Raw genomic sequence first — 26251 nt, forward strand, 5'->3', positions numbered from 1 at the left:
GCAAGTTTGATTTGTTTTTATCGCACAAATGCAGCAATTTCTTGACACTCACGGTGAGCTCTGGTTTTTGCATGGCTAACGGCGGAGCGGTGCAAATCATCCAGCAATTTGTGGCGATTCACTTCTCATGGCCTGTCTCTTCCTCGCCACAAATTGCTGGGTTTCTTACGCATTAATAACGGCGTGCACCATAAACACGCCTCTATTTTTGCAGCAAATTCTGGGCCCACATTAAAAGTCTTGGGTACAGCAGACACTATGTATCACAGCATGTCACACTTTAGCATATCTTCTGAATCATCTGAGCAACACCATGGGAGATCAGTTTTTGTATTCTGTCCCTCTTGGTTATAAATACCACGACATATATTTCCGCGGTGTTAACAGCCGTTATTTGTGGCTCGCTCCCACCCCCCCATCACTAATGCTAGTTCCTGTAGGGGAAACTTGACCATTGTCGAGAAAGAAAACTCTTTCGAACAAACATGACCTCAAGTGTTTTACAAGCGAGACGATTTACTGATTGAGGAAGTGTCGCTGTAAGAGCGCGACTCGACTCGACTAAGTTGAGACTGAAAGTAAGTGGGCAGTGACTCCGAGCTTTCGACGGCCGGCCCTTGGAAGGAAATACAACGGAGCAAAGTGAGTGACGCTTTTCCCATCGTGCAGCTCCGCGGTTGCAATTTGCGTTTTTCCGCCATTTTTGAACTTGGAGCGGATTCTCCGCGGGCTCCGGGGTGGGGAGGAGCGGCGCGCGCTCCGGGTCCACGTGTCCCCGGCACTCGAGAGCCCGCTGACATGGAGTTCCAAGGTAAGGTTCGGGTTCGGGACACGCGAGGCACGCGCCTCCCTCCCTCCCTCCTGCCGAACGTGGCCCGGGAGCTCGAGCAGAGGGCCGGGCGCGCTCTCTCACTCTGTGACTGTGAATGTGTGGTGAGTATAGAGAGGGAGGGAGGGAGGGAGAAAAGCCCTGCGGACAAACAGGAGCGTTAATAAAGGCGAAGAAAGTAATTGATAGGGTCGGCGCACGCTCAGAGGCGTGGATGCCGCATGAGGCTGCATCTTATGTCTCGCTAACAGATGCATGAATGCGGGGGAAGTTACAAAATTCTCGAGTGGATAAACATAGATGCTTGGTCCTATCTATTAAACGGGTTTTTGTTGCAAGAACCTTTGAGGTAGGCGTAGGGCATACAGTGCGAATTAATATACTCTCTCTTCATTTGTTTATGCGGCTGTCTCATTTTGTTTTTGCATTGCACACAGCCAAAGGGTGTGATGATTGCAGTTTATTCTTCTGGGCCTAGTTCACCAGTAGTCTTTTTACTTAGAATTTCGACACTGAATCGAGATAGTGCCTGTCCCTTTTAGGAAAGTTTGGATTTCTCAATCAACGTTTAACCAGATTGTAACTTTTTTTGTTCGTAGCCTGTGAATTATGACCCATTGTGGTCTGGACTTTGTGGTTTTCTAATATTTAACATTACGGCTACTTAATGATTCGAACTGGCTATAAAGGCCATTCAGCTTTTAAGGCCCTATTTTGTACTAGGCTGCTGAATAAGAAAGGACCCTATTTTGCAAAAGGTTGGTTCCCATGGGCAAAGCCCAGCCACATGGGGACACATCAGGTGACTGCCTTAGGGAGACACTGCTAAAATTTCAGGCATGGGTGGCCCACCGAAACTGTTCCTGAAACAAAAACAAGTAACAAAAAAATTAAGGTCAGGGAAATCCAAGACCACGTGATGCCTTTTGGTCAAGCAAGTGAGCTGATACTGCAATTTGGTATTCGAGTCACCTGTATGTAAACATAGGGCAGCTGTCAGTTTTTAAAAATATACATCTTAAGAAAAAGTAATTCTTGGGGTGCTGTACTGGACCAAACACACTGCCTGCTCAGCTTGTTGGCTTAAAATTGAATTGGAATCAAGCTATGACTTCTGCATTAAGATCCTACATGGAAATAGCTTAGGTCATCGAAACCAAACTGCTAGTGGTTACAGGTCCACAACACACATCTAGTGTGGAATATCGGCAGGGAGTGTAGGGGGAGAGAAATATCACTGGTGTTCATGCAAGTAGGACATGTGGTTGAAACACAGAAACTTTGCACCAGAGTTATCAGTAGGGTTAATAAGTATATTCAGGCTTTAAGCTACACCACATGTTGATTGGTATGCTGGAACAGTTTAAATCACTCTTGTAATACACAGTGGATTTCTTTGAATGTTGCAAACTGAATTGTGATTAACAGTGGAATTCACCACTCCATGCCTATATCTGTAGTGATCATTGTGGCTTGTGGGTGTTGAGAATGCAATGGAATAAGGAAGATTGATGCTTGCGCGGAAGTGTGGGGAAAGGAGTTATAATTGCTGAGTCTGTTAGTTTCTTGGGATCAGTTACTGAAAATTAATTCATACTTTGAAGCAACATCTTAGACCCCTGTTTTCAAATTTGATCAAAATGAATTCATACTTTGGAACATCTTAGACTCCTGTTTTCAAGTTTATCAATCAATTTCCTATCAGTCATGATCTGGCTACTATGAGGTGAATTCTGAGAGAGGAAAAAAAGTTGACAGAAGAAACAAACTGAAAACAAAGCTTTTTTGAAGACTTCCTTTCCCTCCACCTGCTTTCTAGACTTTGTACATTCAGGAGGTTTGTATTTCTTTGTTTATTTTAAAGATACTAGCTGTTCCTCCATGGCATTGCTTATGATTATTTTTAATGTGTGTTCTTTGGTAGTTGAATCTTTCACCATAATGGATAATTGCTTGGATCAGCTTTGTAAATCCCTTCATCTCCAACTTCAAAATAAAGCAAGTGCAGCTTTCCTTGTAACTTGAAATCCTGATGCACAGAATCAACTTAGTTGCTTTATCTTGTAACTTTAAATCAAAGGCAATAATACTTTCCAGATTGGGTTTAAACATAGAAAATAGGAGCAAGAGTAGGCCATTTGGCCCTTCGGGCCTGCTCCGCCATTCAGAATGATCATGCTGATTGTCTAACTCAGTACCCCGTTCCTGCTTTTTCCCCATATCCCTTCAGCATTAAGAAATATATCTAACTCCTTCTTGAACACATCTAATGACTTGGCCTCCACTGCCTTCTGTGGTAGAGAATTCCACAGGTTCACCATCCTCTGAGTGAAGAAATTTCTCCTCATCTCTGTTCTAAATGGCATACCCCGTATCCTGAGACTGTGACCCCTGGTTCTGGACTCCCCAGCCATCGGGAACATCCTCCCTGCATCTAATTTTTGACCAATGATTGGGTCTGACTTGAGATACATGCAAATTAATGAGAATATGGTTTTAACCTTCATATGTGGCTCCCTAAGCTCCATGGTACACACCTATCGGGCCCACAAAGACAAAAACCTTGGGCTCCCGATACACAGCAACAGAATTAGGCTTGCAGGTATAATGTTGTCATTTGGTGGCAGAATCAATCTCCAGGGAATTCAGAGGAGATATTGAACTTAGTGGTTTGGGGGCAAGGAGCTAGAGGAGCAAAATACAGCTCCTTAGTGACTTGAAGTATTACCCTCAACTTTGATTTCATCTGGGAATTGCTAAAGCCATACAGTGTGTTTCTAATTCAGCAATAGTATCTTAAGTTTAATTAATACATGAAAAGTGAGAATTCTTCACTTTTAAGAACAGATTTTTGAAAGAAAAATTCATTCAAGTAATTTTTTTACATACATGCTTGGAACAGTTACTGATTTTTTTTATATATGATAGGATCTGAACCAATGGCACTGGGATCTCCCACATCTCCTAAACCTGGTGCTGGTGCCCAGTTTTTACCTGGTTTCCTAATGGGAGATTTACCAGCCCCGGTAACTCCTCAACCACGGAACTTTGGTGGCACTTCGGCAGGTATAATGGATGTACGATCTCCCTTTGGAGGTAAGTGGTATTAAACAACATAGCAGACAGGAATGATACTGCTGAAATGTCTTAGTCTAGCTTTTCAGTCGTATTTGGAAAGTAATTTTTCAGTTTTTATTTAATATACTAGGTGGTGGCAATGTCTTTTTTGGATGTTTATCGGGTTTTTAGTAAATTAAGAATGTATTTACAAGAAGAAATTTATAATTGCAGTTAACATTGTATGTTACTCTGTTAAACAGAAGCAATACTTATAGTTGCATACATTCCTAGGTTCGATTAAAATATGCTGCTTAGATCAAGGTGTAATCTGCAAAATTTTCAATCTGGTATTAAGTGAGAATGGTGAAGTAGTAATGATTGGATCTAGGTTTTGAAATTATATACATGTTCCATTAATACTTTAGAACTTTGGTTACCTCTGCATCCTAAACCAGATGAAGTTGGTATTGGTTTGGGGAAGTGGTATTGGGTATGGTAATGCAATTTTAAGTCTGATCTATTGGATTTTATTTTGCATTGGGGTTTATTCTTCTGCATCTACAAACATGAAAAGAATGCTTAAGTTGTTCAGTTTTTATATTTTTACTAAAACTGCTAAAATTAAAAAAAAAACTTGTAAGCTCTGCAATTGTAAAGATTTCTTGTAATTGAAAAATATTGTCTTGCATTTTTTTCTCTCAAATCCAGGAGGCACACCTCCTCAACCAGTTCTACATACCCCTAAAGATAAGTGTGGTGCACCACCAGTTCGTAGTTTATATGATGATTTGGGAGGCTCAAGAGCTGGACTCACACCCTTAAGCTCACGACAACTGGTAAGGAGCTTTATACAAGCATACGGGTGGTTTTAATGGGCAAAATATTTCTGTACCTCAGAATTGTATTTAACGTGATATCCCTACAACAACAACAAATTGCATTTAGATAGCGCCTTTAATGTAGTAAAACTTCACAGGAGTGTTATCAAACAAAATTTGACACTGGGCCACATAAGGAGGTTTTAAGGAGCGCCTTAAAGGAGGAGACAGAGGCGGAGAGGTTTGAGGGAGGGAATTCCAGAGCAGCTGTCAACTGTGGAGTGCTTAAATTTGGGGATGCACAAGAGGCAAGAATTGGAGGAGCGCAGAGATCTCGGAGGGCTGGAGGAGGTTGCAGAGATAGGGAGGGGCGAGGCCGTGGAGGGATTTGAAAACATGGTTGAGAATTTTTAAATTGAGGCGTTGCCGGACTGGGAACCAATTCAGGTCAACGAGCACAGGGGTGATGGCTGAACCGGACTTGGTGCGAGTTAGGATACGGGCAGCAGAGTTTTGTATGAGCTCAAGTTTATGGAAGGTGGAAGACTAGAGACCAGCGACTGGCCAGGAGAGCATTGGAATAGTCAAGTCTAGAGGTAACCAAGGCATGGATGAGGGTTTCAGCAGCAGATGAGCTGAGGCAGGGCGAATAAAAAAAAAAAATGTTACGGAGGTGGAAGTTGGCGGTCTTGGTGATGGAACGGATATATAGTCAGAAGCTCATCTCGGGGTCAAAAAGGGGAGCCTAGAGCAGGATCATACCTCCTGAGGTGTGGTTATGACTGGGTAAGAGGGTTGCATGATTTTAAATGCCCATGTGATAGGAAGCACTGAGATTCATTAACAAGAAGGAGTTGATTGGAGAAGGAATAGTCATTTTGTTGTAGTACTATTTGACATTCTGCCTGACATAAACTAAATGTTGGCCAGTTAAACTTTTTGTTCTAATGACTATGTCAAGCTATAAATAAGTGTTCCGTTTAAATTTTTAATGTGCATTTAGGGAAAAAATTATCTTGTGTAAAATAGTTAATCATTGTATTTTCGTTAATCGTTTCTTTCTTGCATAAATGGCAATATTTAGCTTGTGGCTAATGCATATTGAACATGGAATTGCACTGCAGCACTGCAATTTGATAATACGGCTGTAATGTCTGAAAGGTATGTACTTTTCTGTAAATGTTTTAAATGCCCTTTTGCTGTGCATTTGAAATTTTTTTTAAGGGCATGTGTATTTACTCTTAAAACTTGGTTCCTTCCTCCCTTTGCACTGGACTTGTCATGCCATATACTGAATGTGGATGGACAACATACTTCCAAATCTCTGGCAATGCTATTTTCCAATGCTTTTACCTGTCTCTGCACTGTGTGCATCTAGATAAGAGATTGCCAGAAGTGCGAATCTTGATTGGCTGTGAATCAAGTATATGATTACTTTAAGCTAACTTCTTATGGGACTGTTTTTGTTTCTTATTGCAGGTTAATGTTTCAAAAGTTCAAACTCCTCTTTCTGGAAATAATCCATTGACGCCTGGGTCAGGTATGTTTACTGTCAGCATAATTCTTTTGGTGCACTGAGGCATTTGCATTTTCTTGGTAAGGAATATAACTATTACTGGTTTGCAGTCTTCAGCAACAAATCTGTAAGTGGTTTATTTACTTAAAATATATGAACAAACGTTGCACAACTTTCGCAGTGAGAATATATATAATTCCCTACATGATAAAGGGAAAATGATAAAGGTGCAACTTTCCTTCTCTGTACCTATGGGTCCCAAGACACAAGACCTATACACTAGTTTAACCCTTCGAGGCTCAGCTGGCTCAGGTTTTAATGCACCGACAGCCTTTTGCTACTCTGCAAATTGGCCCCTTAAATCTATGAGATGAAGTCTTTGCCCATGGAGCTGTCAGTCGTAAAGGACTCCAGCAAATCCAGGACTTGCCTCTTTCTTCAAGGGACTCAAAATAGCTGCTAATAATACCCTGGGATGAGGATTACACCTTGTGGGATCAGGAGGCTTCCAAAAGGTTGCTATGTGAATGGGATAGAAACGATACATTGGATAATCGGGTGCCGCAAATAGATACCCCTCTCAATACCAAAAGGTGTTTGAGATTATAAATAATATCCTCCCGTAGGATGACTGACTGCCTAATGTTTCAAATCATTGCTACCAGTGATGGATAATATGTTCCACTCAATAAATTGCCCTCCTGATCTTCCATACTGTTGCTGATTACTGGTTGTGAAATATAAAAATGATCAATCTAATGACTAAGTTTATAAAGATATACTGCTGCTGAGTATTATTTGTCTGCAAAATCTCCCATCATAAACATAAGGAAAGTTTGTTACAGCCATTTCTAAATTGAGATACACTTGATGTGCACATAATGTATAAGAATGTAGGACTTGAAATTTTGCCTATGGAGGTCAAATGCTGATTAAATTGGTGGGATTTTCTTACACTCAGTTGAAGCCTAAGATCCCTTTCTTCAAATTTCTCTATTGTCTTTACTCTTTCAGATGACTGGTGTGATGGTTGATTCAATAAAGCTCAATTCTATGTGTTGCTGAATCAAATTGAGAAATGTATTCATCTTAAATTTCTGTGTTCATAAATAATACACAATGTGATTGGGAGAAAGATGAAAGGATTGTTCTGTAGAGTGCAATCGAATGGCAAATATTTCCTTTCTATCTTAGGTCCTAATGTGTTTAGTCCAGCCACTATTGGCCAACACAGAAAGGCCACTCTTTCTCCTGCACAGGTGGATCCTTTCTACACTCAAGGAGAATCCCTCACTTCGGATGATCATTTAGACGACACCTGGATTACGGTTTTTGGGTTTGTACCATCTGTATTCTCTCCTAGAATTATAGAAATGTTTTCAGGGATCTGCATTTTAGTTCCTGATGAGTGTGATTTACCATGTATGTGTTCAGATTGTATTTTAAATGACTTCTCATCTTTCATAACATGTAAAGCCAAGCAAATTCCAGGTGGTATGCGGCATAAAATAGCTCTGAATCTGGAACTAGTTTATTATTTGCTCAGGATGTTTAAAACTTGAAGTAGTTAGGTTTGCAACTCTCATGTAACACAGTTGTTGAGGAAAAATTTATATAGCTTAAAGTCTATTGTCTGGCTTGCTGATGGGTAAGTTGCAATGCTTACATAGTATATGCAGCAATTAATCTGATTCACACGTAATTTCGATTTATGTAGTATCCTTTTATTTTTTCAGATATCTGTAGCACGTTTTCTAAGATTACAAACTCTGCAGTGACGTATTTAAACTTGTGCAGCATCCTTCTGCTGTCATCTTGATTTTTCAAGCAAAGTATTTTTTTTGTCAGTTAATGCCACCTAGTACAAGGGCTGCACTGACTCTTAAAAATCCATGTTAGGTACTCCACTGGCTTAGATGGTAGGAGTACTTGACTTCCAACTGGAAGATTGTTGAGGTAGGATCCCTAGGCCACTGATCAATCCCAATTGCATTGACTTCATTAAGCATTTTCAGACCTCTGCTAGTTTACTGGTTGAACATTAGGAGATGAGCCAACCATTCTGTCTATGGATGTGGGTGGATTACGTGATTCGCCAACAATTTCAAATTGTAGAACAGAATTGACTAGCCTTAACCTCTTACCCTCCTGACTGAAGAGTACTTTGGAAGATGAGTGGAAGAAATGTAAGATTTTTCTAGAGTGCTTATTTAAGTTACTGTAATAAAATAAAATCACAGCTTCAACTGTGTGCCTTAAGTTGCTGCTTATTGATCAGGTCTCTGGAACTAAAGTGAAGAAGATTTCAGTAAGATTTGTTAACCTGTCTCCTAACTATTTTATGTGAGGATCATTCTGACCCATCTATTTGACCAAGGATTTATCTAGTTTAAATTTGAGACTTGTAATTTCGGCAGTGTTTTAACTCTGGGACATTATATTAGTACATTCAAGATTTTGGGCTGTAGATACATTCTTATCGAGGAATGGCTTGAGATTTTTAAATTGCAGATTGGTAACTGAGAAATCTGGTCCTTTCAGCAATTTCATAAAGTGCTAACTAGAACCCAGCAGAAGATCTGTGGTAGGAACATAGGAACAGGAGTAGGCCATTCAGCCCCTCGATCCTGCTCCGCCATTTGATAAGATGGCTGATCTGTGATCTAGCTCCATATACCCGCCTTTGGCCCATATCCCTTAATACCTTTGGTTGCCAAAAAGCTATCTATCTCACATTTAAATTTAGCAATTGAGCTAGTATCAATTGCCGTTTGCGGAAGAGAGTTCCAGAGTTCCAAACTTCTACCACCCTTTGTGTGTAGAAATGTTTTCTAATCTCACTCCTGAAAGGTCTGGCTCTAATTTTTAGACTGTGCCCCCTACTCCTAGAATCCCCAACCAGTGGAAATAGTTTCTCTCTATCCACCCTATCCGTTCCCCTTAATATCTTATAAACTTCGATCAGATCACCCCTTAACCTTCGAAACTCCAGAGAATACAACCCCAATTTGTGTAATCTCTCCTCGTAACTTAACCCTTGAAGTCCGGGTATCATTCTAGTAAACCTACGCTGCACTCCCTCCAAGGCGTAGCATGTGTGGTGGTATAACAGGAGTAGGCTATGATTTTCCTTTTACTGACTAGTTTCCAATCTTTGCTACATTGCTGTTGTGTGTCAGTTGGAGACTGAGCAGCTGGTTTGATGTGGTAATGGTATAAGTTTGGAAGCAGGCCACTTGCCTGGCTGCAGTATGTTTCTGACTGCAAGAGGAAAACTTGAGACCATTTATCTATATTAAAATAAAACACACATTCTAGTGGCTAGAAGTGGTTTTCTGCTCTCGCAAAAACATAGTAATTGTTAGTGCCTTTACTAGTGGTTTTAACTGCCAGTATAACCTGTTCTACACTGGCATTATTAGGAATAAGATTAATCATACTGAGAAAAATCTCTTTACAGGTTTCCTCCAGCATCTGCTTCGTATATCCTCCTACAGTTTGCACAATATGGAAATATTTTAAAGCATGTGGTAAGGTTTTGAAAACTGATTAAACTTTACAGTTGCTATAAGTTTAATGTTTGTTCTAGTGTATTTTTCCTACATATTGTTTAATATCATGGGCTAATTTGTTGCTTAGTGTAAAATTAAGTAAACATACTCATTAACTCTAGTCACTCTCGTTTCTGAAACTTAGTGTGTATAATATATAAACTTGTTCTTATTATTCTTGGTTTTCATATGCAAATAAAAGCTACCCTGTAATTTAACCAGTATATAGGGGTATACTACAGACCACCTAATAGTAGAAAGGATGTGGAGGAAGAAATATGTAAGCAAATATGTGAAATAGAATAATCATGGGAGATTTTAACTACTCCCAAATAAACTGGCAAAAAGATATAGGTAAAGGGATACAGGGAATGGAGATTTTACAATGTGCAGGAATCCTTTCTTATCCAATATGTAAAAAGCCCAACAAGAGAGGAAGCAGTGCTGGATCTAGTAATGGGAAATGAACCAGAACAGATAAGAGAAGTAAGCATAGGCTGTAGCGATCACAATATAATAAGGTTTAAGATAGATTGAGAAGGACATAAGTAAGACAAAGACCAAAATAATAAATTGGAAAAAAACTGATTTTAAGGGGGTGAGAGTGAATTTTTATAGGGAAAATAAACTGGAAACATTTACTGACAAATAAATATAATAGCTGTGGGAAACATTTAAAATGATGATCAAGTTGTCCAAGAGAAATATTTTCCACTAAAAATCAAGAACAAACTAGCCAGTAATGACACACCATGGATGAATAAAGAAATAAGGGCAAAATTGAAACTAATTAAAAAGGCATACGCTAAGTACACAGACGACAAAAGAGAATGATAAAAGGGATTTTGAAAAGGTTAGGCAAGAATTCAAAAAAAACAATTAGGAAGGCAAAGAGAAACTACAAAATTAAATTATCAAGGAATATAAAAAGAAATAGTAAAATATTCTATAGACACATAAATAACGAAAGAAAAATCAGGATACAGATAGGGCCACTAAGGGATACACATGATAAACTCACAGGTATTGACAGTGAAATGGTAGAAATATTACTTAGACTCCAGGCAAACATGGTGGGCATGACATTAGCAGAAGAGATCAAAAAAAATGTAAAGACATTTAAAGTAGAAAGGGGGGAGATGATTAATAAACTAATCGAGAGGATAAAACCCCTGGTCCAGATGGATTGCATCCACGAATATTCAAAGTGGTTAGGGGAGAGATCGTCGAGGCACTTTTTTTTTTGTATATATAAATTTTTAAAAAATTCATTAGAAAAGGAAATAGTCCCAGAGGACTGGCGGACAGCTAATGTGATTCCTATATTTAAAAAGGTTGATTGAACAAGTCCAGGGAGCTATAGACCAATTAGCTTAATGTTGGTGGTAGGAAAGATAATGGAATCCTTACTCAAAAATATAATAGAAAAACATCTAGAAACCAAAAATATAATAAAGAATAGTCAGCACATATTTCAAAAGTGAAGGTCAAGCTTGAACAACCTTATTGAATTCTTAGAAGAAGTAACAGAAAGGGTTGATATGGTTAATGCAGTAGATGTAATATATTTGGATTTTCAAAATGCCTTCGATAAGGTCAGAGCATGTGGAGCAAGTAGCAGAATGGATTGCAAGCTGGCTACAAAGCAGAAAACAGAGTAGGGGTTAAGGGAGCTGTTCAGACAGGCAAAAGTGGGAAGTGGTGTTCCACAAGGATCGGTGCTGGGATCACTGTTGTTCACCATGAACAATTTGGACTCAGGAATCGGAAGTACAACTTCAAAATTTGCAGGCGACACCAAATACCGAGTAGGACTGCGACAAAATACAGGAAGATATTAATAAACTTGCAGAATGGGCGTGTAATTGGCAAATTAACTTTAGTATAGATGTACATTTTGGTAGGAAGAATAAGGAGGCCACATACTGCTTGGAAAATGAGAGTCTAAATGGGGTAGAGGAGCAGAGGGATCTGGGGGTACAGATACACAAATCACTAAAAGTAGCGACGCAGGTTAATAAGGCCATTTAAAAAAAAAAGCAAACCAAGCACTGGTGTTCATTTCTAGAGGGATAGCATTGAAAAGCAGAGAAGTTGTGTCAAACTTGTATAGAATCTTTGTTGGACTACACTTTGAGTACTTCGAACAGTTCTGATCTCCATATTATAAAAAGGATATAGAGGCACTGGAGAAGGTGCAAAAAAGATTTACTAGGATAATACCAGAACTGAGAGGTTATACCTATCAGGAAAGATTGAACAGGCTGGGGCTCTTTTCTCTAGAAAAGAGAAGACTGAGTGGGGACCTGATGGAGGTCTTTAAGATTATGAAAGGGTTTGATGTAAACGTAGAGAAGATGTTTTCACTTGTGGGGTTGACCAGAACTAGTGGCCATAAATATAAGATAGTCACTAATAAATCGAATAGGGAATTCTGGAGAAACTACTTTACCTAGAGAGTGGTTAGAATGTGGAACTTGCTACCATAAAGAGTAGTTGAGGCAACTAGCATACATGCATTTAAGAGGACGCTAGATAAACACATGAGGGAGAAAGGAACAGAAGGATATGCTGATAAGGTCAGCTGAAGTAGGGAGGGAGGAACCTCGTGTGGAGCATAAACACTGGCATGGGCCTGTAGGGCCGAATGGCCTGTTTCTGTGCTGTACGTTCTACATAATATCTACCAGCTTATGCTAAAAGGGAGATCTTGTTAATTTGTTTCAATTAGGCAAGATGTACCTATATTTTGATTTGTACTATTTTTGGTGTTTACGGAATTGACTATTACTCTCCAGTTTCAGTATGTGTCTTTCTTTTCAGCATTTAATCTTGAGTAGGGGTAATTGTATTTGATATGGTTTTGGACATCAGTGGCAGTAATATTGAAAAAGATTATTATTGTTACAGTGGTGGCAACCTACCCTTTTGAGGATATGCTGACTTAACTTTGGAAAAGTTTCTACCTTTTTAAAGATTAGGATACCTATAACTTAATTTCTAGTAGCTCTCTATTAAATGAAAATGCTCTTTAACTTTGAGTAAATGAGCAAACTAACATGGAGCAATTGATTGCTGAAAGTGCGTTTATGCTTTTAGTACTATTGATAGTTCTTATTTAGAAATTGGATTCATGTAAGAAAAACTTTCCTTGTGCATTCAGTTAATAAACTGGTGCTCTTATTCAATGAAATGAACTGAATATAATGTGAGCTTAATTGCAATGGACTGCTACACTGTTTCTATTCACATGATCCAAGCTGAAGCTATTGACATTTTAACTGTTGAAAAATGCAGCAAATGTTTCTGTATTTTCCAGAGTCAGTTTAAAGAGCTTTGCTGTGAAAGCTGAATGTGTTGCACAGTGTCCTACAATGGAAAACAATGTTTTTTTCCTGACAACAACAGAAAGCCAATAGAGCTTCTGGTGTCAGCAAAAAACAAAATCATTTCCTTTAATTCTTGAGTGTCAATCAAATGCTGATGCTGTTTCACTGTGCATAACAATGCTGATTCTACTGGCAAAATAAATGAATGAAGCCAAAATATGTATATTTAACGTAATATATTGCAGTCATTGGATATTAGTTACATAAAGCACTAAAATGTTAAATATTAATCTTTGTTGCTGATTTTCAGTAGTATTTTCTGCTGCCTGGTAGATTTGTGTTTAATATTTTCCATACTTTGGGGGGGAAAAAGGCCATTTTTAATATCGTGTGAGGCTGTCAAAATTCAATTTAAAAAAAAAAATTGACTGGCAGTAGCAAATCAGCTAGGATTACATTTGTGCTTTCTCTCCACTGCTGCTTTAGTTATCTTTCACGCATCATGACTAAAAGTGCATTGTACCCTCCTGTGCTGCCTTCTCCTCCCTCCAAAAAACCCCAAACATTCATCCAAATTCTGTATCACAATCCCAACTGAATTTCTGGATCAAAGCATTAGCTTCATTGCTAAGGTGCCATGTAACAGGCCACCATCATTCTTTTTGTATTTGTCCCCCCCCCCCCCACTTCAAATACAACCATTCACACAAATGCTGTACTCTCATTTAACTGAATAATTTCTGGGTTAAAGCAACAGCATTATAAATGAAGATTAAACAGTTTTGATTCCATAATAGAAACAAAAAAAATCTCAAGCTTTCAGTTATAGTCATTGATGATTTCCTGCTGAATCCATTCAATCTACCTACTTCAGCAAAGTAATGAAAGAAAGACTTGCATTTATATAGCACCTTTCACGACTTCAGGATATCCCAAAGTGCTTTACACCTCAAAAGTACTTTATTGGCTGTAGTCACTGTTGTAATGTAGGAAATAGGCATCAAATATTGAAAATGAAAGATTTCTGTAACTGGAGGTTGATTTTTATTTGAATATGACAAATGAACTGTCCCACTTGACTTTTCTCTAGTACTGTGTGCATAATGGAACAAAGAAAATGAATATTACCCTGCAACTATACAATTTGACATGGTATTTTTGCATCTTTTATACTGTGGAGTCCAGTGGTGTGAACATTTGCTTTACAAAACTTTTTAATTTTGCTGATTATGCTTCCAACTTAAATTGGGTGTTTCCCTGTCTGATGCAATCTTTGTTTAAGCTGTGGGAAAAACACCGTTTTATTGCTATCTTCTGTTTCATTAAAAAAAACAATGTTTTATCTAAATCTGATGTGGTTTCATTAGAAAACAATTTTACATCTAAATCTGATTTTTTGGTTGTTGAATGTTACACAGATGTCAAACAATGGGAACTGGATGCATATTCGGTATCAGTCGAAACTTCAGGCCAGGAAAGCTTTAAGTAAGGATGGAAAGATTTTTGGAGAAGCTATCATGGTTGGAGTAAAGCCATGCATCGAGAAGGTGGGTTGCTGAAATCTGTGATCCTCATAGTGCTATAAAACTTTCAACTCTCTGAAAATTTAAACTGAAGTTAAATTGCTTTTGGACAATTTATTGATGAAAACTAAGGTGAAGGGACATTGGGGAAAATGCTGCTGATGTAATGAATGTACCTCTTTGACCCAACTTTTGGTCACCTGTCCTAATATCTCTGAGGCTCGGTGTCAAATTTTGTCTGATAACGCTTCTGTGAAGTGCCTTGGGACGATTTACTTCGTTAAAGGTGCTATATAAATGTAAGTTGTCTTTAAACAAGTCGTCATATTATCCGTGCTCTTTTTTTACATTCATTTAAAAAAAATGAACTGTTAATTCTGGTTATCTTGATTACACATTTGTCTAAAATGGACTGCTGAGTACTATAGAACTTGCTGTCATGAATGAGCTGATGTAACAGTAGTAGTCAATAGCCCAGAGAGCATTGTAACATTTCAGCTTCCTCTGGATTCAGGAGCTTTTCCCAGTTTCCCTGATATCATCATTGTTCACCGTTTGGATAAAATAAGAAAAATGTTCAGGGGAATGAGGAGAAAAGAAAGAAAAATCAAATACCACCCCATGATACATTTGAATGTTTAGAGTTTTTTGGCAGAAAAATACTTTAGTGCTCCCTCTTCTCATCCCAGCCCCTTCCCCACCTGGCAGGAAAATAGTCACCTTCAGTAAATAAACCACCTTGCCATATCCTACTGGTAGGGGTTACCTAGGAAAAATGCTTCTAGTAGCTTAATTGCATTTTAATGGTGAAATTTTGAAGATGCAAGAAAGAGGCTAGAAAATGGTGACACATACTTTTTTTTTGTTATCCAGAGTGTTATGGAGACATTTGATAGAAGTTTTGGATCTCCCTTCTCAGTCTTCAATCCTCCTATCAACACTCTGGGTACACCTATACAGTCGCCAAGCACACCAAGAACAACTGCAATGAGACCTCTGGCTGCAGCATACAAAGCTTCTAGCAGTGACTATCAGGTACATGAGGAAAAACTGGAGGTTGGTGCTGATATTTAATTTGATGAGTGATTTGAGCTAAATCAAATATTAATGCTTCCTTTTTCTTCATTTTAGGTGGTTTCGGACAGGCAGACCCCTAGAAAAGATGAGAGTCTTGTTTCCAAAGCCATGGAGTACATGTTTGGTTGGTAGCGCTCCTATTAAAGAACCTTGTGGAATATGGATTTTTTTTTAAGACAAATCACATTTGCAGACAAACACTTCTTAATGTGCAATTATGCACACTTCTCTGGTAATTAACAGAAAAAAACTCTACAGTTTGGTTAGTTGTATAACCATGTTATTGGGACAAGGGTGTGCATTTATCGAGGCCTACTTTCTCACCAGGTAACCTGTAAATAGTTTGCACTTTAAAGTTTGACTTCATGCATAAGTTTACAGGAAATGTGATTGCAAGGGTGGCTTGCCACATAAAATTGGTAACAAGGGTTAAAATGTCAAATTGTTGCCTTTTTAAATTTTTGGTGCATGCATTCCTCTAGTATGAAAATGTTTTTTTGGAGGGGGAAATGCTTTTCTGATCATGTTCTTTATTTCTCTGAACTGAAATCTGTTCTTGAGGTCTCCAATTGTAATTTTAATCTACATTATCAAGTAAAAATAAATGATCTTTGTACATGTAGGAAAAGTCCATGACCATGTGTAGTATAAATGATATGCTGTCCTAGAATTTGTTTTTTTTTACACTGAGCTGACAATGTTGCTTTGAATGGTGACTTACACTAAAATGACTGGTGGGTAATCTGATTTTTTTTTTTGCTTCTGAATGCCAAAAAGTTCCGAATTTTGAACCCTATTACTGCAGACTCTTAAGCGTTGAGAGTAATTTTTGGTGTTCACTGTTTTGCCAAAAAAGTTTTTAAAAGATTAATATCAGATTTTTTAAAAAGCAAAGCTCATAAGGATTTGCAGATAGGAAATGAAGTATGTGTATGAAACTTTACTAATTTAGCTAGATTTTACAGAATTGTGTGTATTTATTGAATGGTTCATTCTTTATATTCCAAAATCTGTTTTAGAAAACATTGTCTAGCAGCAGTCACAACTTAAAATAACACTCTAGCGCAAATAAAATAGTGTCATGTAAATGTTACCACGTTTGAAAATAAAAGTTGGATGCATTAAGTGGTCAGTAACATGAAATTATGTCACTTCACTTATCCAATCTGACCAAAAAATTTATTCAGAGAATCAAAACAAAAAAACCCCCCAGAAGTTTGCATGGTGTCAAATCTATTGTGGAGAACGAGTGACAGACCACGTGGAAACCCAGTACATGAGATGAATTACTTGGGTACAGATTTCCAGTACTATGTCAGTTACACAATTTATACCACGCATGGTAATGGAAGCACTGTTTTTAAAAAAAAAACTGCTATGTTGCTTTATAAATGCTTCTTTGGTGTACCATTTATATATTTGAATGTTTGCGTTATGTATTGGGGTATCTTTCTATATTGCTGTAACTTAATATGTTCAGTAGGTATGTGAGCGATATATATTTCAATAATCAGTATAATTGGAAGGGGTAAGGGAGACTGTGTAAACTTGAGTTTTTTTTTTTGCAAATGATTTGTGGAATGTCAAAATGTACCCTATAGTACTTAAGACTAAAAACGGAAAATGCCTTTGTAAAAAGGGCAAGTATAAAAATACTGTAATTTTTTATATTTTAAAAAAAAGTTTCACATACATTTATGACTTTATAGTGATCCTTAGTATCCAGTGCGTTTTATAAATTTGACACATCATGAGTAATTGCAGTGAGGTATGTTCCTCACCCAGTCAGTATGCTTCCAGGTTGAGTCCTAGTCTGTGTGGTTAGGTGATCTTTGCTGGGGCAGTGGAAGTAGAACAGTTGCCCTTAGTGTCTCTTGGGTAATTAGTGGGGGGGAAGAGAATGTTCATGCATTCACTTTCTGGTGAACCCTGCTGGAACATGTATGTTTGTGAGATTGGTGAGGACAAGATGGGGCTCAACTGAGGCCTTCCATGGCCACATAGTTTTCAAATCATTGCTGTCTAAGAGCACATATGAAGGATGGCCATTTTGAAGTACTGGAAGACTGGCAGCACATGTGGAACTTTCCCAACAGGACTGTAGAGGAGGCAAAGAATTGACACATGATTTTGGGCGATTTATTTTTGGAACAGCAAATCTTTATTAAAAGTGAAAAACTCCTTTGCGAAAGTTAACCTCTACCTACCCCCCAAAACTGGGGAGCTAGACATGACACTGACAACAAATTTCAACTTGAGTGCATTTAAAAAAAAATGATTAGTTATCAAGGTGGCATCGTACTGCTTTTTGTCACATGCAGAGTACTCTATTCAAGTGGTGGGAGCTTTAATCTGCATTATAGTTATCCTAGCATTTAAATACCTTTTGTCTACTATAAACCAACAATGGAGGGGAAAAACATATATTTAACCAAACTAATTTGATATGTTTGGATTAGTAAACTACCCGAGTCCAAATGTATATACAGTTTTTTTTAAAACGGAAGTTTTTTTTTATATAAATACTATAATAGTATCAGTGGAATACAGGAATTAATGTTTAAATGTATGAACAACTTTCAGAAACAACTGTTCTGTAATGATAGCAGCCCAGAAAATCCACGGTGAGTGGAAGTGGACACATTCCAGGGTAAGATGGCAGGATGCACCTGCCCAGTTCTTTCGTGATTGGCCAGACGTTCTGCCACTAACCCCAGTGGATTTTCCAGGCTAGGGGGATGTCTCCTGTTTTACATGGCAGGCACTCGAGCTGCAAGGCTTGCATCGGGGGCATCCGTCTGCTAAAGAGGCCGGAATGTGTGGCTGAAGATTGCGGCTTCTGCTTCCACTGGAACCATTCTTTAGTTGCCTTTGTAATGTTTCAAAAATGTGAATTTATATTAAAAGCAATTTCTATATTGCCATTTTGTTTAGAGTTAGATACCTTTTGCCTCCCCACCCCACTTTTTATTTAATTTTTTTTCTTGAAAAAGCACTTCTTTAGGAAATACTTTGAGACACCCAGTCATTAGATGAAAGGCAGTGAAGCCTCCTGTGAAGGCTGTTCTTAAGTCAGTTCCTGAGAAGGGAGTAAGAGTGTCTCAAGATCACTTGATCACAAAACCATCTAGTTTTTTCCTCCCTCCACGTGGGAAGCATATACCTGCCATTTGCTTCTAACTTTATGACACGGGTGCTTCAAGAACCCTTTGGGGCTGTGGATGAGAAGTTGGATGAAGCCTGCATCCTAAGACTATAGCATGACCACCTGAGATGTTTCTTGTATGCTTATTCAGACAGGCAAATTTAATTTCTGCTCCAATCGTATTTTAAATATTTAATGCACATTTATTCAAGTTTTTCCAGGTATTGTCTGCTCCTACCTGAGGATCTGTTGCCATTTATTATGTCTTTGAGCCCCTGTAAAAGTGCAAAGGGTTTCCATGATTTTATTTTAAAAGAAGCACCATTCACAGGATTTGCAAGAACATGAAAATCTAGTATATAAAATGGAACATAGGAACAGTTATTGGCCATTCAGCCCCTCAAACCTGTTCCGCCAGTCCATTAGATCATGGCTGATCTGTACTTCAACTCCATATGCCCACCATTTCTCCATATCCCTTGATATCCTTACCTAACAAAAATCTATCTATCTCAGTTTTGAAAATTCTTATTGACCCAGTATTGAAGTTACACTGTATACTATGTTTATTGCAGAATTCCATAAGAAATGTTTCTTCAGTTGTATTCTAGGATGAAACCATTAAACCACCTACTGTATCTTTCATTGGTTTCAAATTGTAATTGACAAGAATTGTGCAATAAAAATGGAAATTATTAGATTAAAATGGGACTTTAATTATGAACAGTAAGAGTACCCACTGCAATTGGTCAGGACATTTTTAGGGTGTAAAAGTGTATTGTGACAAATTAAATTAATTCTGCAAAGTCAATATCTTGTGCTTGATTTAGTTATAAGTTTGCCATAGGAATATACCATAGGAACAGTATTTTGCAGAACAATGTAAAATATTTTTGCTTCAGGAATTCTGAAATTGGTTATTAAAGTGTGCCTGGACTTCCAAGACTAAGCCAAATCATATTTGTATTTGATGTGTAAAGATTTAAAAAAAATTGTTGCTCTATTTAATTCTGGTATTAAAATGGGTTTGATACTTGCGAAGGCAGATGTGATGAAACGCTTGTAATCACCCAGCTATGGCATCAATTGCACTTGTTTACATCTGAAACCAATATGTTGCAGCCAAGCTCCTTGTATCCAGGAAGCAACAGTGCGCCATTCATACGTGCATATCCAGTAACTAATTGAACATCTTGTTTTCTAAATTACAAAGCATGTAGAAATGTATGCTGTGCATAAATTCCAAACAAATTAATGGGGGAGGGAGGAAAGAATTTCATATAGGGCAGTTTGATGCTGAGAATCTAGCTTGAGACTAGAATGTTTTAATATTTTTCATTTTCTCATTTTGTTATAAATATATCAGTGTTTTGATTTCATGGCTATTCACATGGTTATAAGCGGTGGGGATTATACTAGTAGTTTGGAAATGGCCTAATGTGCCCATTTTGAAAAAAGGTAGATGCAGCCAACCACAGACCCAATAGTCATACTTCAGTACCATCTAAAATAATGGAATTGATTATCCAGAGTAAATGTAAGGATTAGCTGTACAATAACCTGCTTTAAAAAAAGTTTGTGGTGTCGATAGTAGCCATGATGTGGAGATGCCGGTGATGGACTGGGGTTGACAAATGTAAGGAATCTTACAACACCAGGTTATAGTCCAACTGTTATATTTGAAAATCACAAGCTTTCGGAGACTTTCTCCTTCGTCAGGTGAAGTGACGAAGGAGAAAGTCTCCGAAAGCTTGTGATTTTCAAATATAACAGTTGGACTATAACCTGGTGTTGTAAGATTCCTTACAATTAAAAAAAAACTTAACAAGGATTTGGAAGAGGCAGATCCTGCCTTCCTAACCTTGACTTTGTAGAAATGTTATCCCAAATGGACTGTAGAAAGTCCTGTGGCATAGTATATCTAGCCTTCCAAAAGGCATTTTAATAAAGTTCTGTACAAAAGGTTATTAATTTAAGATTAATTTGGTAGAGATTAGGGATAAATCTCGGGAATGTATATGGAATTAGCTGAATCATAGAAAAAAGTGGGTACTAGTTGGAAGAGTTGTGTCAGGGTGGGGAGTGGAGTACTGAGTGGTGCAGCTCACGGATCAGTCGTAGGACCATTGGTGTTTCCAGTTTACTTAATGACTTTAATTTAGAAACTTGATGCAAATTAGTTAAAGTTGCAGGTGAAACCAGTTTAAGCGGAGTAGTGAATTCCGAGGAGGCTGCTTGGGAAGCAGACTTGGACAAAATATGTACGTAGATGAGTAGATGAATGGCAGATGAAATTTCATATGGCCAAGTGTAATGTACTACACATGAAAAAATATGGGAAATATACATAATGAATGGTGTCAAAATAACTAAAGATGGAAGTTGGAAGAAATCCAGTAGCAGACTGAACATATCCCAACCACTGCAGAACAGCAATCAACAAAGCAACTAGAATGGTGAATGGCCATACCAGCAAAGTAAAAGTTGGGACCTCAGCTCAAACTATGAATGAGTACATCTTTAAATTTGTGTCCATTGAAACGACATTCAAGCAGTGGAGGCAGTTTAGAGGAGAGTCACAACAACTTGAATTTATATAGCGCCTTTAACGTAGTAAAATGTCCCAAGGCGCTTACCATGAGACTCGGGAAGACCCTTTTTTAAAAATTTGTTCATGGGATGTGGGCATCGTTGGCAAGGCCGGCATTTATTGCCCATCCCTAATTGCCCTTGAGAAGGTTGTGGTGAGCCGCCGTCTTGAACCGCTGCAGTCCGAGTGGTGTTAGGAAGGGAGTTCCAGGATTTTGACCCAGCGATGATGAAGGAATGGCGATATATTTCCAAGTCGGGATGGTGTGTGACTTGTAGGGGAAAGTGCAGGCGGTGTTGTTCCCATGTGCCTGCTGCTCTTGTCCTAGGTGGTAGAGGTCGCGGGTTTGGGAGGTGCTGTCGAAGAAGCCTTGGCAAGTTGCTGCAGTGCATCCTGTGGATGGTACATACTGCAGCCACTGTGCGCCGGTGGTGAAGGGAGTGAATGTTTAGGGTGGTGGATGGGGTGCTAATCAAGTGGGCTGCTTTGTCCTGGATGGTGTCAAGCTTCTTGAGTGTTATTGGAGCTGCACTCATCCAAGCAAGTGGAGAGTATTCCATCACACTCCTGACTTGTGCCTTGTAGATGGTGGAAAGGCTTTGGGGAGTCAGGAGGTGAGTCACTCGCTGCAGAATACCCAGCCTCTGATCTGCTCTTGTAGCCACAGTATTTATATGGCTGGTCCAGTTAAGTTTCTGGTCAATGATGACCCCCGGGATGCTGATGGTGGGGGATTTGGCGATGGTAATGCCGTTGAATGTCAAGGGGAGGTGGTTAGACTCTCTCTTGTTGGAGATGGTCATTGCCTGGCACTTGTCTGGCGCAAATGTTACTTGCCACTTATCAGTTGTCCAGGTCTTGCTGCATGCGGGCTCGGACTGCTTCATTATCTGAGGGGTTGCGAATGAAACTGAACACTATGCAATCATCTGCGAACATCCCCATTTCTGACCTTATGATGGAGGGAAGGTCATTGATGAAGCAGCTGAAGACGGTTGGGCCCTACCTTGAGGACACTACCTTGAGGAACTCCTGCAGCAATGTCCTGGGGCTGAGATGATTGGTCTCCAACAACCACTACCATCTTCCTTTGTGATAGGTATGGCTCCAGCCACTGGAGAGTTTTCCCCCTGATTCCCATTGACTTCAATTTTCCTAGGGCTCCTTGGTGCCACACTCGGTCAAACGCTGCCTTGATGTCATCCCCATTTAAGCCACAAGACTTATTCCTAGATTCAGAGGAGTGAGATATGAGGAAAGAGTGGAGAAATGTGGGCTCTGCAGTCTTGAAAGAAGGTGACTTTATTGAAATGTGCAAGATGGAAAAGGTAGGTTTGGAAAATTATTTGCACTTTAGTTTCAAGAATAGGACAAGGGAAAATGGGTTCAACCTAGTAACAGGCAAATTTAGGACTAGTAAGTTCAAATAGTGTGATCAACATGTGCAGTAGACGAGTTGTGGATAGGATAACACTGAAATTAAATAATTGTATGCTAAAATGGTGGGAGAGGAAGGAGGAGATAGTGCGGTCTTTCTGAATGGATGAACTAAAATGGGCTGAAGGGCTTTCCTCATCTATTTATTTTATGGTGGTGCTCCGAGTGCCATCCAACTGCGTCCTACTGGCACATTGTCGCCCACTCATATACAACATGTGGAAAGAAATCACATTCCTGTACCTCAAAAACTAACCAAAAGTTAAACTGTAAGTAATTCAGGCTTTCAGATATGCTGGTTAGTGTTTATATGATGACTTGGATCATTCAAAAGATCAATCTACTTAACTCCCAACATGAGACCAAGAGGAAAATCTTGTATCCGCAGGAGAGCAGCAAGAACAATCAAGAATTTTCAAATTATGCAATTCTGCTTCTACAATGCCTGTCCCATTTAACCTGTTGCCTCAGGTGGTTTTCTTGCCAGCAGCTGAATGGGGAAGGGCAGGGTAATTTGTTTGGAATGAGGAGCCACAGGCCACAATGTAAGACCATAGCAGGCTAGTCTAAGGGGACCATCTAAAACTTGAATTAAACCGCATTGGTGGGCCATTCACCTAGTTATGATTTACCAGACACATGGAATGCTTGATGCTGCATTGGGTGACAAAAGTGGCCCATTCCTTTAGTATTTGAGCAGAAAGTCACCAAAAATGAAAAAAAAATGGTTCTCCAGATCAGAGGTGAAAGAAGCCTTTGTTCATTTTCACCTGGCTCAGTACCTCAAGGAGCTGTTTAGTCAGGAGGATGATCCATAACCGTTCTTTTAAAAAAAAAAGTGTTGTGTATGGATAGATGAGCAATATTGTATATGAGGACTTAACTTCAGCCAAACCTTTATCCTTGTGTTATACAGCAGGGCCTATTTCAGCTTACCTAGAGTTTGAGATTTTCATAACACAATGGTACGCTGCACATCAGTGGACTGATAGTCTATTTCAATTACTATTTCATAACCGCTTTTTTCCCCAAAGTAATTTCCTTCCAAATGATGCTGCTGCATAAAGGAGCCTATCAGGATAACTTAACCTGTTAATATACAGGGAAATTGGTGTTTCATTTATGACATTTAGGAATTTAAAACAGTTTATTTGTAAGACTGTTAAAGATATTCAAAGTGAATAGATATTTGTGAAATAATGCATAGACTACAACTTGTGATCCAACTGAAAGTACCTAGAATGTGAAGCCTTGTTTTATATTCACTGTCAGCTGCACCATTGCAGCACTAATATCAATTTTTTTGATAAGATATCAAAGCTTTGCCATTCTGATTTTTAAAAAACTTTTTAGTTATTTGCTTTAAAATGTTTGCCACTTTAAAATTTGCAATATAACTTGCTGATACTGTACTGTGTGGCATTAGCACCATCTAGTGACTAGTTGATATCTACAGAAAATCTTGTATCAGCTTTTGAGTAGAGAACAGAATGAAGTGAATTTCTCTACCTGACATGCATGTAGATTGTGTCAAAATTAAAGATTGTGCTAAACTTTAGAAAAAATACAAGTGTAAAATATAAACTACACATTGTAGTCATTAAGGGCCAAACATTCTTTTGTTCACAAAACATGAGAAAAATGAACTACTACCACAACAATTTGCATTTAAATAGCCCCTTTAATGTAATAAAACGTCCCAAGGCTCTTCACAGGAGCATTATCAAACAAAATTTGACACCGAACTGGATGAGAATTTGGGACAGGTGCCCAAAAGCCTGGTCAAAGAGGTAGGTTTTAAGGAGTGTCTTAAAGGAGCTAGAGAGGCGGAGAGATTTAGGGAGGGAATTCCAGAGTTTAGGGTCTAGTCAGCTCAAGGCACGGCCGCCAATTGGGAGCAATTAAAAGAGGTCAGAATTGCTATTGAAATTGTCGGTTTTTGAACTAGATTTTTGGCAAAGCACAACTTTGCTATGAATGATTTCTAAGACTGATTTCAAAATAGCAGACAACCAGGATGTATGTGGAATCGTAGAAGGAGGCGGTTTGGCCCACTCTGCCTCTTTGAAAGAACTATCCATTTAGTCCTGTTGTTCTGTCCTTTTCCATTCCCTTTTTATTTTTTCAAATATTTGTCCACTTCCCTTTTAAAAGCGATTATGGATTCTACTTCCACCACCCTGTTGCTGGTAGGGCATTCATGGCCTAACAACCATCTGCACAATATAATTCTCATAATCTCTCCCTGCGTTCTTTTAATTATACATTTATGCCTCCAGTTATCAACTCACCAACCAGTGAAAATATTTTTTCCTGATTTACTTTATCAAAACCTCTGAGTTTTGAACACTTTTATTAGATCCTCTCCTAACCTTTGTTGTAATGAATAGAACTCTGGCCTCTCCTCCTTGGTATTATTTTGGTGACTCTCTTCTGCATCTTCTCCATGGCCTTGACATCCTTCCTAAAATAAGGTTCCCAAAACTGGACGCCATATTTTTAATTGCATCCAAGCCGATGATTTATATAGGTTTTGCATTGCCTCTGTTTTTGTACTCCATAAAACCTAGAATCCCATATGCTTTTTACAGCTTTTAAAGATTTTTGAATCTGAACCCCATCTATCTCTCTGCTCCTCTACTTTCAAAATGTTACCATTTAGTGTGCATGTCCCCTCATTATTTTTATTCCCATAATACATTACCTCATATTTCTCTGTTAAATTTCTTCTATTTGCCCAATCTAGCTTATCTATGACCTCTTAAATTGGTTACAGTCCTCTTCATAGTTAATCATGCCCCCTATTTTTGTGTTGTTTACAAATTTTGATATTGTGCTTTATACAATTTGCCTTAACACTGAATCCTGGGGGACACCACTGATTATATCCTAATCTTTTACAAATATATGCTGACTGTCCTTAATTAACCCATGCCTTTCTAGGTGATTATTTTATCCTGTGCTATGGCCTCTGGAGGCTTACCCACTACTAATGTTAATCGGTTTATACCGTTCTACTTTTTTGAACAGAAGGTTACATTGGCAACCCTCCTGTCCTCTATAACTTCCATATTTAAGAATGTTTGAAAGATTGCAGTCAGTCATTGCTAGTTCCTCCCTGACTCCCCTCAGCATTCTCGGAGGCATGCAATCAGGGCCTAATACATTTCCCACTTTGAGTTCCACCAATTTTTTCAGTACTGTTATGGTTATCCTATCTAATTGCTCCACCTCATCCTCTTTTACCCTTTCATCTCCATTATCACACTCTTTGTGGAAAACTGAGGCGAAGCACTCATTTAGCATCTCTGCCATTCCTTCATCCTATGATTTCCTTTTTCATTTCTGATCAGCCCAACCTTGTCATTATAGTTTA

The 26251-nt window shown here is 38.6% G+C and overlaps 1 protein-coding gene across 4 annotated transcripts; it reads left to right on the forward strand.

The window, feature by feature from the left end:
- Positions 1-427: 427 nt before the first annotated feature.
- On the forward strand, positions 428-19659 carry nup35 (nucleoporin 35). Of its 4 annotated transcripts, XM_067987693.1 has the most exons (10): positions 688-811; positions 2535-2666; positions 3758-3925; positions 4598-4725; positions 6187-6247; positions 7418-7559; positions 9684-9753; positions 14522-14650; positions 15500-15661; positions 15758-19659. In XM_067987693.1, exons 3-10 carry the CDS (start codon positions 3769-3771, stop codon positions 15833-15835), a joined length of 927 nt encoding a protein of 308 aa, XP_067843794.1. In that variant the 5' UTR covers positions 688-811; positions 2535-2666; positions 3758-3768; the 3' UTR covers positions 15836-19659. The 4 variants fall into 4 exon arrangements, with proteins under 4 accessions (XP_067843795.1, XP_067843791.1, XP_067843794.1 ...); XM_067987694.1 differs by lacking the exons at positions 688-811; positions 2535-2666 and adding an exon at positions 428-642; XM_067987690.1 differs by lacking the exon at positions 2535-2666 and having other exon boundaries at positions 679-811.
- Positions 19660-26251: the final 6592 nt, after the last annotated feature.

The sequence above is a fragment of the Heptranchias perlo genome, chromosome 7 (assembly GCF_035084215.1).
Source record: "Heptranchias perlo isolate sHepPer1 chromosome 7, sHepPer1.hap1, whole genome shotgun sequence".
NCBI classification, from domain to species: domain Eukaryota; kingdom Metazoa; phylum Chordata; class Chondrichthyes; order Hexanchiformes; family Hexanchidae; genus Heptranchias; species Heptranchias perlo.

Excerpts from the sequence above, each read along its gene's own strand:
- nup35 (XM_067987690.1), top strand. Across the intron at positions 7,560-9,683 it reads ACCTGGATTACGGTTTTTGG|GTTTCCTCCAGCATCTGCTT; the intron begins GTTTGTACCATC and ends ATCTCTTTACAG. Across the intron at positions 9,754-14,521 it reads GAAATATTTTAAAGCATGTG|ATGTCAAACAATGGGAACTG; the intron begins GTAAGGTTTTGA and ends AATGTTACACAG.